Below are 16,612 nucleotides of genomic sequence, written 5' to 3' on the forward strand. Positions count from 1 at the left end.
TGATCCTTTCAACATGAGGAAGGACTCGGCTTTAAGATCCATGTGACCTGTTCCCCTTTGATCTTTCCTTTCCCACTCTTTTTTTGTTTTGTTTTGTATTTATCTGAGAGAGGGAGGGTGGAGGGGGAGTGGGAAGGAGAGGGAGGGAGGGTAGATCTGTGGGTATCTGTGTATGCAGGCACAACATGTTCTATCCATTTACCCTGTAGCTTCCAAGGACTGGAACGTGATGTCAGGTGCTTTTACTCACTGAGTTACCTCACTACCCCCACACCCCCATTACCACTGTTAAATCTTGTCCTTTCTCATGTCCCATTTTTATTGCTGGGTTGACTTGTTTGTTTTTGAGATAATCTTACTCAAATAGCCCAAGTTGGCAATGAACTAATCCTCCTGCCTCCACCTTCTGAATATTAAGGATTCAGGCATGTGCTACTACTATGCCTGGCTCCTCTGTACTTTTTCAAAGCTTCAGATATTTCAATTTAGTTTCCTTATTTGTAAATTTTGTATGTGTGGGAGCAGCCTACCCTATTCTATTAACATACATATGGGCCTTTTTTTTTTTTTTATCATTTCTTCTCTACAGAGGAGCAAAGGAACAGCATCATCAACTCCAGTTTGGAATCAGTATCCTCCAGTGCAAACAGCATCCTTAATTCTAGCAGCAGCCTGCAGCCCAATATGAACTCCAGTGACCCAAACCTGGATGTGGTCAAACCTACTCGGCCCAATTCACTGTAAGTATGATAGCCCCTATCTGCTCCTCATTGGCTCTGATCATCCATTCTGCCAGAATTTCTCTGGCTCAACCTGACTTTGGGTCATTGTTCCATGAACATAATTCCAACCTTCTCCCAGAACTTGGAACTTGGCTGATTTGTTGTGGATTTTTCTTTGGCATCATCACCATAAAGAAGAGTCTTAACATACTGCTTCTTAGCCTTGATCTGTGATGCACTGTCCTGCTGAGATGGCTTTGGTGATGGCTGTTGCCTGTGCTGGTTACTGGACAATGTTCAATGCTACTTCTGTGTCTGCTTCCATACAGAAGAACACTTGGTGTGGAGTAGCCCTTTATGTCTTCCTGTTATCAAAACTTAGTGTAATAATGACCTCTCGCTAGAGATTGTAAAAGAAAAGAGCTATTTAATTTTTTGTTCCATTTGGGGCTTTGAGTACTTGTAGACAAGATAAAGTATTGGAGCTAGTCGTCCAGTCCTCCCCAGAAACTATTCAACTAGGGCCAGAAAGTTCTGTCTTGTGACTTCAACCCACATTGCTCAGCATGCTTCTTAGACCACCCCATACATTGTGTCAGCTAGAGTCTTCCAGAAAGAATGTGAGCTCTGATCAGAGCAGTTGGATGCTCTACCACCAGCTGTACAAGAGTTGGGAAACAGTTGACTTCGCTGTTCTCTAGTGAAACCAGATGGAGGCTCAGCCCTAGGCTGTCTGCAGGCAGTTGTTTCTCTTGGTGAAGCATCAACTTCAGGATCATACAGGACAACAGCACCTTCTTCCCGTCCCTCTGTGTACTGTTGTGTGATAGCATCCTAAGGTCCCCTTCCATTTTAGATATTTGTCATCTACAAAATGGGCCCAACATTTGTATTAGAACAAACGAAATGATAGTAAATGCCTAAGAAGAAGAAGAACTCTGAAACTGACTTATGAAGTGTTTATAAAAGAAGTGTAACGGCAGGCTGAGGTAAAATCGAACACTGAGCAAGGCAGGGCTCTCCTTGGTTGCTGGCAGCTTTAAAGCATAGCATTCAGCAAGTTTAATTGCTGGCCTGCTATCTGGTGCACAGTGTGTTTGTCCACCAAGAGGTGGGGCAGTGCCTCTAGAGTGTAGAGCAGCTGAACCTCTCCATCTTGTGGGCACAGAGTCTCCTCTGGGTCTCCATAGCTGGACTTGCCCTTGGAGTCTTCTGGCCTTGCTATACGCTTCCTCAAGCTCTTGTGCACCTGCTTTCCTAGCCATTCAGCTCCCCTTTCAGCTCCCTTTCCTACCCTGGACTCCAACTCCCTTCCCCTTTTATACCTTCTACCATACTCCTTCCTTGGCTCTTTCATCTCCGTTTTGTTTAAATCAGTCAACCTAGCCTGTGTTACAGCTGTTGCTTGCTCAGCATGAGCAAAGTTGAATTTCTATCCCAGGTTGCTTAATACTCTTGATTTTACCAACCAGTGGTCTTTAATCTTGGCTTTTAGCAGCTGGTAGCTTGGGCCCCTGAGTCACCACTGAGTACAGTGTGTACCAAGAGATTGTTTAGCAGCTAAATGCAAAAGGGAAATGTCCTTTTAGTTGGGCCTGAAAAGGGGGCCTTGGGCTATTTTTAAGGTTATCTGTATGTAATTTGGGCTGTCATTATTTATTGGGATTGTTTAGCCTGCTTCATGAAATCTAGGGGTTTTCTGCCTGATTCAGATTCAGGACTTTCCCAGAATGGAGGGTGCCATCAGGAATAGTTGTACCAGTTTGTCTTTGGAAGAGATTGGAGTAGAACTCTGTCTCTATTTTCCACAAGACTGCTGCCCACAGGCCAAGTGAGTTGCTGACTGATTTCCTATGGATCTGGAGGGTAGAGACGACAAATGTATTGGAACTGCTAACAGAGTGCCTGCGTCTGCTCATCCCTGTGTGAAGGCCATGCCAAAGTCCCTACAAACTCTGCAGCAGGTTCACGGGCCATTTCCTAAGCCCAAAGCATGTCCTTGATTCCTGCCTTCCCAGTTTTTCCTGCCTAGAGTTTGCCTGCGTGGAGCACAGATGGAAACTCAGCAGTCCTGACAAACAGAAGTCCCTGCTTTCCTTGAGTAAATTGGTTCTCAGATGTCTTTCAGCACACCATGCTGTGGTGGTCAGGCCGGGGCACAACCCATCCTTTTACTTCTCCCATCTCTGGTCCTTTTGAGATGGTTAGAAGTATTTGATGCAGATGGAAACAAAAATGTGGCCAGAGTGGGGATGGAAGATTATCATTTCCTTTGCTTATTATTAATTAGGTATACTGTGAGGATCCAGTCGCTAGGAAACTACCTGTTCTTTTTAGTTTACTCATTCTTTCCCCATGGTTTCATTGCACACTGGTTGATCATCATAACCATGTAGAAATCATAATGAAAGAAACATGTTTGTTACTCACCATCCATTGATACTCTGATGATCCATCTAGTTCTCTTAGGACATTGAGGCCCTGCGGTTGGTGTGAGCATAAAGCTACATTGAACATCAAAGTCAGAGTTGCCACCATTCTACCCATGCTAGGACAAGGCCACTGTGTATCAATCTTGGGCAATTACTCACCTAGCTTTCTGCAATAGCCAGGCTTCTCCTGAAGACCAGAGGGCAGTTGATAACCTAGCACCAAAGTCCAGCTGGTCTGCAAATGTCAGCAAATCTTGTGAAAGCCTGCCTATATTGTGCCTAGACTTCTGTAAAGCTGCTTAGGGTAGACCAGAAGAGCAGAGTTCTTGCCCTCCCAGAATTTACACTCTGCCTAAGAATGGTGGACAGTGGCATGGGGCAGACCTGAATGGGACTTGCAGCTCATAAATGTATTCAGAGTCAATGTTAACTGAATATCTGGTCACATGGCCAGATGAAAGTAGTGAGAAAAGTGAGGTAGGGAAAGTGTGAGCTAGGTAGGTATTAGGGAAACTCTTGGTAGATGGGACAAGGAAGTCCAGATAATCCAACATAGCTTAACACAGCCTACTCACAAGTGTGCTGTGGGGAAATTACAGGGTTGGCAAAGGCACTTAGCCAACCTTTGAAGCCGAAAAACTCCACACAAAAACCCAGACTTCATTCTGGACATGGAGAGTAAAGACAAAACATTAATCTAGACACACATCTTCTATTTCACTGCATTAACTACAAGTGGATTGTAGTTCTGAATATAAAATGCTATGCTACCCAACTTAGAACCTAGGTGGGCTCAGCTGTGATGGTGACTTTTCCAATAGGACACCAAAGGTGTGATTTGTGAAAGAAAATGTTGTTACAACTTCTTTAATGTAAAACAAATAAAAAATAAAGCTAAGAACACAAAGAAATAAAGCATAGACTAGGAAAAAGAAATATTTGCAAAACACTTCTGATAAAGGACCAACATCCAAGACTCACAAAGATCTCATAAAACTCAAGGATAAGTAAACATCAAACACAGTTAAAATGTGGGCAAGAAATCTGAACAGATACTTCACCAATGGTGAATGTTCAGATAGCAAAAAGCAAATGGAAAATGTTTCCATCATGTGTCACAGGGAGATGAAAACCAAAGAACTGATACCATGCACTCATCAACACAGCCAGCATCCCAGCACAGACGACGTCGGGGAAGATGGCAGTGGTAGCAGCTTCTTCTCATTGCCGTCTGAATGCAGAGCAGCATGGTCCCTTAGGAAGAAATGTGTGTTCCTTACACAATGCAATATACCTCACCATATGACCAAAGTCAGACCTCTTGGTATTTCACCAAGTTAGTTGAAAACTTACAGACACAAACATCCACAGAGATTCTTAAGCAGCTTTATTCATAATTGCCAAAACTTGGAAGCAATGAGGATATCTGTCAGGAGATGTTAGTGCATAAACTGTGCAGTATCTCTGCCCCATGAACTCTCATCATTCAACAATAAAATAATGTAACTGGAGCCTGAGAAATGGCTCAGTGCGTGAAGGTACTTACTCCCAGATCTGATGATGTGAGTTCTAACCTAGGGACCCACATCGTAGAAGGACAAAACTGACCCTGAGAAGTTGTCCTTACCTGCATGTGTGTACACAAAAGCACATCAATAAATAAATAAATAAATAAATAAATAAATAAATAAATATTTTAAAAAATACAATTTCAGCCGGTGTGGCGCACGCCTTTAATCCCAGCACTCGGGAGGCAGAGACAGGTGGATCGCTGTGAGTTCAAGGCCAGCCTGGGCTACCAAGTGAGCTCCAGGAAAAGGCGCAAAACTACGCAGAGAAACCCTGTCTTGAAAAACCAAAAAAAAAAAAAAAAAAAAATACAATTTCATGACCTATCAAGCCACAGAGGAACCTTAAATGCATATTGTTCATTTGAAGAAACTAGTCTGGAAAGACTGGTGATACCAACTACACAGCTTACTGACAAATTCAAAACTCTGGAGTTTGTAATAAAGATCAGTGGTTGCCACGGATACAGGGAGAGGGATGAGAGGATAAAGATTTAGGGTCAAGACATTTTCAGAACACTGAAACTATCCTTTGTAGCACCTAGGTGGTGGGTAAGAGATGCCTTTTGTTCGTCAGAATCAGTAAAGCCTATGGGACACAAAGAGTGAATCCAAACAAACTAGAAGGGTTAGTTAATAAAACTGTATCAGCATTGCTTCATCCATCAGCACAGTGTCCTAACCAAGATATTAATAACTGGAGAAACTTAGGGAGTAAGAGAGGACAAGGCACATGAACACTCTTGTGATTTTTCTGTAAGTCCCAGACTTCTCTAAAATAAAAATCTATTAACATACACTTTTTTAAAGTACAGATTTTCAGTTTCTTTTCAAAAAGAAGAAGACTGGCTGGATGGAGTCCATGTTAAGCTTGACAGGAGGCAACATTCAGATTCTGCAGTCTCAGAACTGACCTGCTCCATGCCTCATTCCTCTACCTCTAGGCCTTCAATAGATTAAATGAGGGTCAGAATCATTGCTGCCATCCTTATAAGCTAAAGTCCCCATAATCTGGCCATCCTTCATCCTTGGTCAGGTGGCCCATAGGATGTGGTAAAATTGACTAAGAATGACTTCCAAACCCTGGCTAAAATGCCTTGCAGCTTCCTACATCATGCTCCTGGGACCCAGCTATCATGTACAGCAGTGTGTTTAACCTTGAGCATGATAGCATATCACAGAAAGAAGCCGAGTGTCTTAGCCAACTGCAACCCCTGGCTGCCAGTTATTTGAATATAGCCTCATGAATTAGTCCAGGCAAGATCTACAGCAAAGCTGCTCATAGCTTTGTGATGAGTCATGTGTCATGGTTGTTTTAAACCATTAAGTTTAAGAGTGGTTTAGTAAACAGCAAAGTTAACCAACCTAAGGCCTGTGGTTTTATGGCCTCAGAGTGTTGTATGGAACTGAGCTACCTGGGTAAGACAGAAACGTGTGGAAATATTCTAGCTTGTAGCAGGGTACTCTGTGGAGACTAGCATCTCAGATTTTAGAACCTTTTAAAGAGAGAAAGTATCTTATAATGAGATTCTAAGAAATTAAGAAACAAAATAAAAGCTTGGACTAATGGTTGAGGCCAAGAAGAAGGATGGCTCAGCCATTGAAATGGAAAGTAGGAAACCTTAGGTTTTCATTCTGGCACCAACATAGATTGGCCAAAAATACCAGCCCGTAGCCATGAACATCCCCACCCCAATCCTGGGGGCTGGAGGAGAAATGAGACTAGTCCATCTCCACGAATGGAGGTTATCCAGTAGGTGCTTAAAGATGGCTCCTAAAGTCCCCTCTTTCCACAATGATCAAGAAAGTTGATATCTGCCCAGTGCCTGTAAGAACATAGTGATATTTTTTTAAAGGGAAGTAAACGAACGCTGAGTAAAAAAATGTAAGAGGGTGCCCCACCATGGACATTACATGTCACATTAATGCCACCAACTTAGAAACTCCTAGGCATATGCTTTCTTCAGACTGGTCGGATGGAGGGAGAATGTTAAGATTTAAAGAGGCCTGAAGGATGGGGACAGTCACACCAGTGGCAGAGGCTGGCCTAGGCATTCTGTTTTAGTGGTGCTTACCCGCCAAAAGTATCTCACTGGCCAGTAATCTCACAAATAAGATGGCTTTTCTCATCTTTTCATCTGAAGACATGTGCACATCTGCATTTCCTAATTATTTCCATTGATCTAAAAGATGTGTACATGTTAAATGCTTGCAGATTTGGCCAGAGTCAGCCGGCCTCATGTGCGAGGCCCAGCAAGCTGTGGGCCAGCAGGCTCTGGAGAGGATGCATGCACCCTGCTTCTAGAGTGGCTTCTCTGAAGCACTCCAGGCTTTCCTGCATTTGCTTTAGTCACTCTCAGATGAGATTTGGGGGAAGCGTCCTCAGGGATCGCTGGACACTTTTACTTACATTTTATTCGTTTGACCAGGGTACATGCAGCCAGCATCAGTTGAATACCTACTGTGCGCAGGTGTTCTGAGTCATGAAAGTATAGTCACTTACAAACACAAGGGCAGGGAATGTAAAGAAGGGGCAGAAAGAGCAGCAAGGTATGCTTAGCGTGCACCAGGCCCTGGGCTCAATACCAGCACACCCTTTCCCCGAAAGAAAAAGGAAGCAAGGTAGTTTCTGCTTATATGGATTGTACATTCTTGTAGAGACAGGAAAAGAATCGGTGAGTTCTGCAAAGAAAACCAAAGAGTATAAAGGAGACAGATGGAAGGACAAGAGGAAAGTGACTTTGTCTCTCCCTGAGTTTCTGCACCTGCAAAGTAAGGTGATTTTACCCGCACAGAAAGGTGGCATGAACATTGGTGAGACAACTCTTAGCACACTCCCACTGTGATCAATGCTGTTGTCAATGTTATTCTGGAGCCTACTCTCCCTGGGCACACATAGCCTGTTCTCTGTTCCCTCAGTCCTGACATACACTTTAGCTTTGTGGAGAAAGGACCCCCACTGTTTTGCTCACCTTCCTGCCTTGGCTTCCTGCTTAGAATCTAATCCTGCAGTGATGAATGACCCACCTTAACCCAAAACCGTCCTGGGTAGGCACTCCTATTCCTGAAAAATCTAGAAACCTTCAAATCCCTTGGGCTACCTGATGAGCATATGCATAGCTATTATTAATTGAGACCAAATGATTCACAAAATGAATAATATGCATTAGACAAGTGTTCATCAATGGCATTTTTAAAGGGGATTTTATCCTCAATGTTGTTACATGCCAAGATAGTTATACCAGAATGTACAACCGGGACTTTCTCAAAGTGTTGCTATTAGCCACTTTTTGGATTGTAGACTTTGGAGAGAGGACTTTTCCTCTGGCTGGACTGGCCTTCTGTAGAGAAAGATTTCGCTGTTATTGAAGATTCTGCCACTCATCTACCTGCAGGCAGGAAAGGCCTCTCCAGACTTCTGCCTGCAAACATGGGAGAATAACTTGAAAATTGAATAGTCTTTTCCTGGTGACTCCAACTTATTCCCTGCTGTATCTGAGACATATCTGGAACTTTACTCTGCTTCCTTGAGCTCCTGGGGCTGTAGAGGCTACAGATACTTGAGTGACTGGTCATATTTGTCTTGACGTGGCTAGAGAATATTACCAGTGTGGCCTACTGTCTTTTTCCAAGTTGCCTTTTCTCCTGTCTGCTTTTTCCATTTCCCTACACACAATCTCACTCACTACTTGGAAGGCCCACTGGGCTTTCCTTGCTTAGGGTGGAGCTTCCTGCCTAGTTAAACCCATCTGAATTTTATTGGATCAACATGTTTGGTTATTAGCCGGTCACCATTTCTATGATATAAAAACTATTCGAGGCAGCCATCATACTTTGGTGACCCAGCAGAATTTCTTTCTCATGCACCAGGGCAGTGAGCAGCATTTGGATGCCTATGGCCTGTCAGCAGAGCAGTGTTGGAAGGGCAGATGGGCACCTTCCCAGTGCCCCACCATATCCCTGTTTTTCAGCAACATGGGGATCACAATGGAAAAATGCTTCACCTCACACATATTCTTTTCCCCTTTACAAACTCAAACATGTCAAGGGGCTGAGTCTTTTCTGTAGACTGACTAATCTTATTCAGTCATCTAAAATAATTTCCCAAATTTGCCTTGACAGTACCGTGCATGCATCAAGCCTCGGTGTATAATTAAGGGTCTCAGTGAATGGATTTCATTCTGAGTTAGCTGTCCTCGGATGCCTCCTGGCACCCTGTTTTATCGGTATGTGGGTGTTAGGCTTATTCAGTCATAACTTTTGGGTAGATTCTTTGGGGTAAGGGATTTGTCCTGGCTTTCAGCACTGTTGTGCTCCTGAGGGGACGTTGAAGGAAGGCTGCAATATAATTTTTCTCACTTATGGTTAATTTGGAAGCATTGCTCCATATATATATATATATATATATATATATATATATATATATATATATGGATGTCATAAGTAGATTCAGAGTCTACCTTGGATGTACTAAATTACATTAAAGTGGATTTCTGAAAAAACTTAGTGAATCTGTGGGGCAGATGCTTCCTTGGATAGAGAAACAGTCCCAGGATCATGTTTTCAACCCCTTCCCTATGTTAATGATTTAGAAAGCTCTATTCTCGAGGCTTTGCTTGGTCTGGGTTACACAGGTGTTCTGGGACAGTCTTAGTTTGATGTGCAGGCTCAATGTATGGTTCTGGCTCAGCATCCTGAGCACCATCAGAAGCCTGTTAGATACATGAGACAAATCCTCACTCTCACACCCACCCACCCTAGACCTCCCAGATCAAACACTCTGGTGAAGGTACCCAGCAGTCTCTGCTTTACCAAACGTTACAGATAACGCTGACCTTGCTAAAGTCTGAGAACCCCCATGGGCAGTGGCAGAGGGCATGAGGATAGTAGACTTCCATGAGAATAAAAACATGATTTAGCTCATTGCGAAGCTCTTAGGGCTAAGCCTGAATCCTCCCTCTACTGGCTCATTGCCCGTGCAGAGCCCTGCCCCGGCTGAAGTCAGTACACCTTAAGTGGTAGACAAAAGGCAGGACTGCTTTCAGAGGAACACTGTTGAGTCACCAGTGCCGCATTTTCAGTGTGGCCCAGCCAACCAAGTCTCAAATGCATGCCTCTTGATCATTAAAGAGGGTGGATTGCCGGGCAGTGGTGGCGCACGCCTTTAATCCCAGCACTCGGGAGGCAGAGGCAGGGTGGATCTTTGTGAGTTCGAGGCCAGCCTGGGCTACCAAGTGAGTTCCAGGAAAGGCGCAAAGCTACACAGAGAAACCCTGTCTCAAAAAAACAAACAAACAAAAAAAGAGGGTGGATGACTCTTCGGCTAGCTGGTTCTTTTCATTGAACATTCATTGTGTATGATATGATCTGATCAAGATGCCGGTATTGACAGAACAGTTCTCATAATACAGAGCACTGAAAAGGGTAGATCCCAGTGAACATGAACAGAAGATCTGAGAGTCAATGTTTTCCCAAACTGCAGGAAAGGGTGAAGAACAGAGAAATTGAATAGCTCCTGCCTACAGAGGTCAAGCCTTAACTCGGCCATTTTCTGACTGCAAAGTTGGGCATATTATTTACCATTTCTGACCTAAACCTTGTCTGTGAACCTTTGGCCACGCATGTGGCACACACCTTTAATCCCAGCATTGGGGAGGCAGAGGCAAGTAGATCTCTGGGAGTTCGAGGCCAACCTGGTCTACATAGTGAGTTCCAGGACAACTAGAGCTGAATAGGGAGAGCCTGTCTCACACAAACAAACCAATAATATCTACCTTCAAGTTAGATGAGATAATGGGATAACGATATCATAACAGTTAACTCTGTGGTTCAAAGTAAACAATCAATAAATATCATTTGCTGGTATAATTCATATGCCAGACAGTGGTTCACAAGGGGTAGCATCTGTGGCAATCAGGTGGTCCCAGATTATATCACCTAGTAACATTGTACATTGTAGTTTTCTTAATTTGTGTAATTATACTTATTATGTCCCCACAGCAATGATATTACTTAGCAGTTTATTTCCATGTTGATAAGCAATACATGAGTTCTTGGTTTTGTTACTTTGATTTTTTGAGACAGGATTTCATGTTGCCAATGCTGACATTAAATTCTCTATCTCTGAAGCTGTGAACATCTTCATCCTCCTGCTTCCATTTCCCAAGTGCTAAGATTGTAGTTATGCATCACCACTGCTGGCCTGACACATGACTTTTTAACCTCATCCTTTGCCTTTGCCAACACTTTTTCAGTGCTGATTCATTCAGGAGTGGCAGATGCATGCTCTGTGCTCTTGCTTTTGTTTTCCATCTGATGTGACACAAAGCAGCCCAGATTTAAAATGTTGAGACAGCTCTAAAAGTGAAATGAAATATCTAAAACTGGGCTAAATACAAATAATAAAGTGCGGTGGAATTCGAAGAAGCACTCTTTATTACAAGATCGGCTTTAAGGTGTTTGTACAACAGATGTACGTGTTTTCCTGGAGGAGGCTGGTCAAACCACCTACCATGTTGTTTCTCTAGGTAGAGCCAACTGGAACTATAGTAATTAGGTTAGAAACTAATTGAGGTCTCAAGTCTTCACCAGGGAACAATTTAGCCTCAGGAATTCCTCTGCAGCTTCTGACTCTGTGTTAATTTAACTGCCATTATGGCAAAAAGCAAAACAATTTGTGAAGAAAAAAATTATTCTGAAATGTGGGATCTCAGTCACTGACTTGTTAGCTTTTCTTCTGGTGCCTACCAACTTCCTTTACAAGGAAGCAGTGTGTTGACTCAGACATTGCCTCCATGGCACCCCAAATACTCTTTACAAGCAAGACAGCTGGTAGCTCCATGGATATTGTCAAAAATACTCAGAAGAAGAATATGATGGCTGCTTTAAATGCTACTCTGTTGCTTCTACTTGACGTGTCATCAGAGGAAAGAGATGATGCTGTTCACAGAGCAATAAAGGTAGAGATGTCTATCCAAGGGAATGTTTGCAGTCCTAAGAAGAGACATTGATATAAATAAAACAGCATAATTTAAGGAGGGTTTCTTTATAATGGTGTTAGTGCAAGAGAGTCACATAAGACTGTACAGATCATGAGGGCTCATGACCACCATCCGGTCACCATCCTGAGGCTGAAGGGATGTGGATGGAAAATGGTACCTGTGATGGTTGATACTGATCATCAACTTGACAAGATCTAGAATCGTCTAGAAGACATGCATCCAGGTACTGTCCTTAAGATACGATATAGTTTAGGTTCATTGAGATGGGAAGATCTACCCTGGATGTGGGAGGAGTCATTCCATGGGCTGGGATCTGGACTGAATGAAAAGGAGAAAGTGAGTTTAGCATTATTATTCATCATTCTCTGCTTCCTGACTTGGATGCAATGGCACCAGCTGCCTCAGGCTCCTGCCTCCATGTCTTCCCTGCCACAGTGGACTATCCAGTCAAACTGTGAGCTAGAATAAACCCTAGCTACCCCTCCTCCATTCTTTCCACTGCTTTTGTGAGGGATTTTCTCACTTCAGTGAGACAAATAGCCAATACAGAATCAGAACCCACAAGTTCTGAGAAGAGTTAGAGTCATAGCTGTGAAAGGAGCAGAGACCCTTATCAAGGAACAAAACTAAGAGGAAGTGACTTCAGGGGGACTGGAAGACATGTTTGGGCCCTATATGTCCTCTCCTGATTGTTTGCCAGGGATCCTTACTGGTAAACTCGGGAAATTCTGCTGCTGAGAATTTCTCTGGCTGCTCCCAGAGAAAGATGAGGGATGGAGAAGGTATCAAGTAATGATTCACGCCATTCAGCACAGTGTGCCAGCAGCCGAATGCCCACCAATGAAAGCTGGCAGTGCATCAGAGGGTAGAAGAGTAGCCAGTGCAGGACAGGGAGTTGGGGCTTTGTGTGTGGGGACCCATCAGCCTGCAGGGGTACACTCAGGGAGAAGGGGGTGCACAGTAAGATAGCTGTAGCTCACCAGCCATCCCTTTTATAGCAGCATCAGTTAGTTGCTCCTAGTGGAGCTAAGTGGTGGAGCTAAGTGGTTCTGATATACAGCTAGATTTGAAAACAATCCATGTGCATTATGTAACAGTACTTAGGCAAGAACCCATGGGTATAGACATAAACAGGTATGTGTACATGTCAGAAATTTTTCTGGGAAGATAGAGCGGGATTAATCTGTCTGTTTATCTCAGAAGGAAGCAGCTGGGTGGAGAGTTGATGGTAGAAAGAACAGCTTTTCATGTCAACACCAACCTTACATAGTCAATAAATTTATTTATTTTATTTTTTTTGCATGTGTTGTGTTTTTGGTCAAAAACTCAGTTAAAAAATAGATGAACTTAGTTTTAAAATCACCTTTTATTGATTCTCTTAAACCTTTGAGTATGTCATTGTGAGAAGTAATTCTGTTTCTACCTTTAAACTAAGCTGAGAGAGGATTTGAACAGCATGTCTTATACCAGGAAGGCATTGCTCTAAGTGTTATAAATGAAGTTCACCCATTGATTCATTCATTCTTCCAGTGGCCCTGTGATTCCTCTTTTGGCTTGTCCAGGGTTCCAGGTTGGTAAGCAGGGGCTTGTAACAGCACAGGTGATCTGTTATGAAGAAAACTGAGTACTCTCTCAGGTAGTTAAGTGGAGTGGATTCAGTTAGACCCCTGCTTCAAGACTATGTCAGAGTTCATGCTAAAACTGGGAAGCTGTAACTTAGAAAAGCAAAAGGTATATTTCACCATAGCAGCTACTCATGAAGTCCCTCCCAAGGCCTAGCCAACACTTCTAGATGGAAGTAGTTCAATTATCTTGAGCTATATATAGTGTCTTCATCTGATCTGCCATTCCCCATCTGCATCTACCCAATTTCCTTTAAAAAGCTCCATTTTAAAGTCGAATGTATAATGGAAAAAGCCCTCACTCCTGACCTTTATGGAGACACCTTAGAGTTACTCAATAATAGTCAGCAGTTGCCCTGGTAACCTTAGACACACTGCTCAAATAACCTGCATTCATCACCATCCCCTGCCTTCAGCACAATGAGATCACCTGCTTAGTGTTATGGAAGGAGGACATTTTAGTAAATTTTTAACCCTTTCAGCTTCTCTTGTGATACTCACTAAATGGTTTTTGTTTTGTTGCTTTCATGACTAAGGCACTGAAATCGAATGGAAAGCATCCTAGTTTTTGAGCAAATTGGAAAGTCCTGTTCATTCTGTTTTGTTCAGCAATGAACTCACAGACTGAGGTTTGATTAGGTGGAACTTGCAGGCTAGAATGTAGGATGGACTTGACAAGTCATCCTCATGCCAGATCACCGAAAGGATGAGTAAGGCCCACTGACTCGTGTACTTTCACTTGAAGGACCTAGCTAGAAAGTGGCAACGCCACAGTTGAATCAGGAGAGGGATCGCTTCAGATGAACTGGTGGGCTACCCATCTCAGAGGAAGCCTACATCCAGTAGCATTTAGAGGTCGCACTTCACACTCCAGACTTCATAGTGGAACTCCATGTGCTTCTGGGGAGAAACAGCCCCTCCACCCTCAGTTACTCACATCCTCTTCCCCATTCTTCTTGTACCCTTTGTCTGAAAATGGAATTAGAAGAGATATGTCCTTAGTCATCCGATGGTAGCATTCACAATATTCAGTTGTCATAGTGAAAACGAATTGACAGGAGATCAGAAATCCAGTAAGAACCATGGGAATCCTGGAAACAGCACCCACTAAAGGCAAGATCCACATGTTATTGACTGATGTGGTTGATGTGATCAGCACAGACATACTGCCCCCATGGAAGTCTTCAGACCTTCTCTCTCTCTCTCTCTCTCTCTCTCTCTCTCTCTCTCTCTCTCTCTCTCTCTCTCTCTCTCTCACACACACACACACACACACACACACACACACACACACCAGTTGCAGTTGCTTTCTTTTCTATCTTTCTGTCTCCATAGCATACTTATTTTCATCTTGTTTTGCCCTGTGGAGGAAGGAACCACCAGTGAGGTACTTGCTGCTGTGGTCTTACTGCACCCTGGAGCACTCACTAACCCAGAATCTGCCAGGTCTAACACATAATCCCTTCCCAGTAAATTAGTTGCTAATATCACTGTTCCAGGCTCTGAGGAAGAAGCTAACTTACATTGTCAGCTCAGATCCCTATTGTCCAGATGTGGAGACCAGACCCACATGCGTGACAGTATACTGCTACAGTTCGGTAGGAGGAGCAGCTTCATCATTTACACAGAAATCCTTCACATTGAACGAAGCATCTTTACAAATGTACATCATGTGTGCAGCGTTTCCAGCCCTCTCCCATCTGCTTTTATGTTGATACTTTCCTTGAGTGCGTTGGTCCAGCTTGCTTCAATTGGGGAGAAGAGTTCTAATTTATGACCCACCCAACTTTCTTATCTCATTCACCAAGAGGCTTCCTACCTCTTAGAACCTACTGATTATCCAGCCCTAGCTTAAAAGAGACCAGACATTGGATTTCTAAAGGTTCCCATATTTCTTATATTCTCAGACTTTTTTTTTTTTTTGCATTAAAGGATAATGCAAAAAGAAAGAAAATATCCAAAAGAATGGAAAACTGGAACCTGCCATTTGAATAGAGGATATATTTAACGCCTATTCCTCCTAACATTTCCACAGGACATACTTACACACTTAACACTGTTTTCTTCCTTCCAAGTAGCAGTTTATTGATATTTGCAGTGGCGAAAACCATAAGAGTTTCCTATAGTAAGCCCTACACCAAGCATCCTGTCAAATTGACATCTACTTCAGACCATGGCATTGCTTTCTGACCTTCTGTAGAAGGGAAAGTGTGACAAGTCACGGGCTGTGCCAGTAAACAGCAGCTTCGCCACCGCATTGCCTTCGATACCCACAGCTCTGTGTGAGGCTAGGGGCTTTCTTCTCATCTTTGTCCATAAGGAAATCCTCAATTAAGTTCTCTCTTCTTCACAAGTCAGTTTTGAGGTTCTACCTTGAGTTTCAGCATGAATTCATTAGATCCTGTGCCCACAGCAACTACTGGAGTGCAGTGTGAGGGTGAAACTAACTCTGCTTGCTGTTTTTCTTTGCATACCTGGCTGACTTTCCCAGGTGCTTCTTCCGCTTCTAGGAATGTCAGCTCCTGGAGCTTCTTCGTTTCAACTGTGTACCAATTCCAAGGGTGACACAAAGGGAGGCTTAATAAAACCAGCATTGAATCGATCCTTTAAACACAGCCAGCTCTGAACCCGAGCAGAGACTTGCTTAGCCGTGACCTGAATGCTCCTGTTGCAGTGGTCTGAGCCAGCTTTTCACTGTATGCCCTGTTTTTTTGTTTTTTGTTTTTTGTTTTTTTCTTTTGGTTTGCCTTATACAAGCAAGCTTATAGTATAGACCACCAAACTCGGCATGCTCATGAAGGATTAGATCTCTATGTGCAAAAGCATTCAGAGAAACCTAAGACCCTCATCTAGAATCTGAATATGCAATCAGTGCGTTGGCCCCCAAACAGGAGAGCAGTGTGATTTCATGTAGACTCCTGTTGGTGTGTTACAGAGACTTATGCTTTGCTCCACTCTGGAGTCATATAGGAATACAGCAGTTTGAAGCAAATGGGAAAAGAAGACACAATCTCTGTTCAGTTAAGCTAACCTGTGTTTCGCTGCCTAAGAAGACGATCGCCCCATTTCTCTGTGAAGATTGCTTACCTGTGCTCCGCTGTGGAGCTGACCTGGATTCACCTAGCAGTCAAGAGACTGAAAGTGTCTGGGCAAAGCCTGGGGTCTAATCCGGACCCTGAAGAGCCCTGCTCTGGTATTTCAGAGCAGAACACATGAGTTGAGGTTTGGGGTGGTACAGTGGGGCAGGGGGTTCAGCTGTTGTCATGG

General features: G+C 43.4%; 1 protein-coding gene across 3 annotated transcripts in view; it reads left to right on the forward strand.

The window, feature by feature from the left end:
* The window catches only part of Arhgap26 (Rho GTPase activating protein 26), a 400,407-nt gene that overhangs the window by 323,252 nt on the left and 60,543 nt on the right, over positions 1–16,612 (forward strand). For all 3 annotated transcript variants that reach the window (XM_037197112.1, XM_037197113.1, XM_037197114.1), the window contains exon 20: positions 590–740. In XM_037197112.1, the coding sequence (XP_037053007.1) occupies positions 590–740 (151 nt within the window). The remainder of the gene's footprint in view (positions 1–589; positions 741–16,612) is intronic.

This window comes from Peromyscus leucopus, chromosome 19, assembly GCF_004664715.2.
Source record: "Peromyscus leucopus breed LL Stock chromosome 19, UCI_PerLeu_2.1, whole genome shotgun sequence".
NCBI classification, from domain to species: Eukaryota; Metazoa; Chordata; class Mammalia; order Rodentia; family Cricetidae; genus Peromyscus; species Peromyscus leucopus.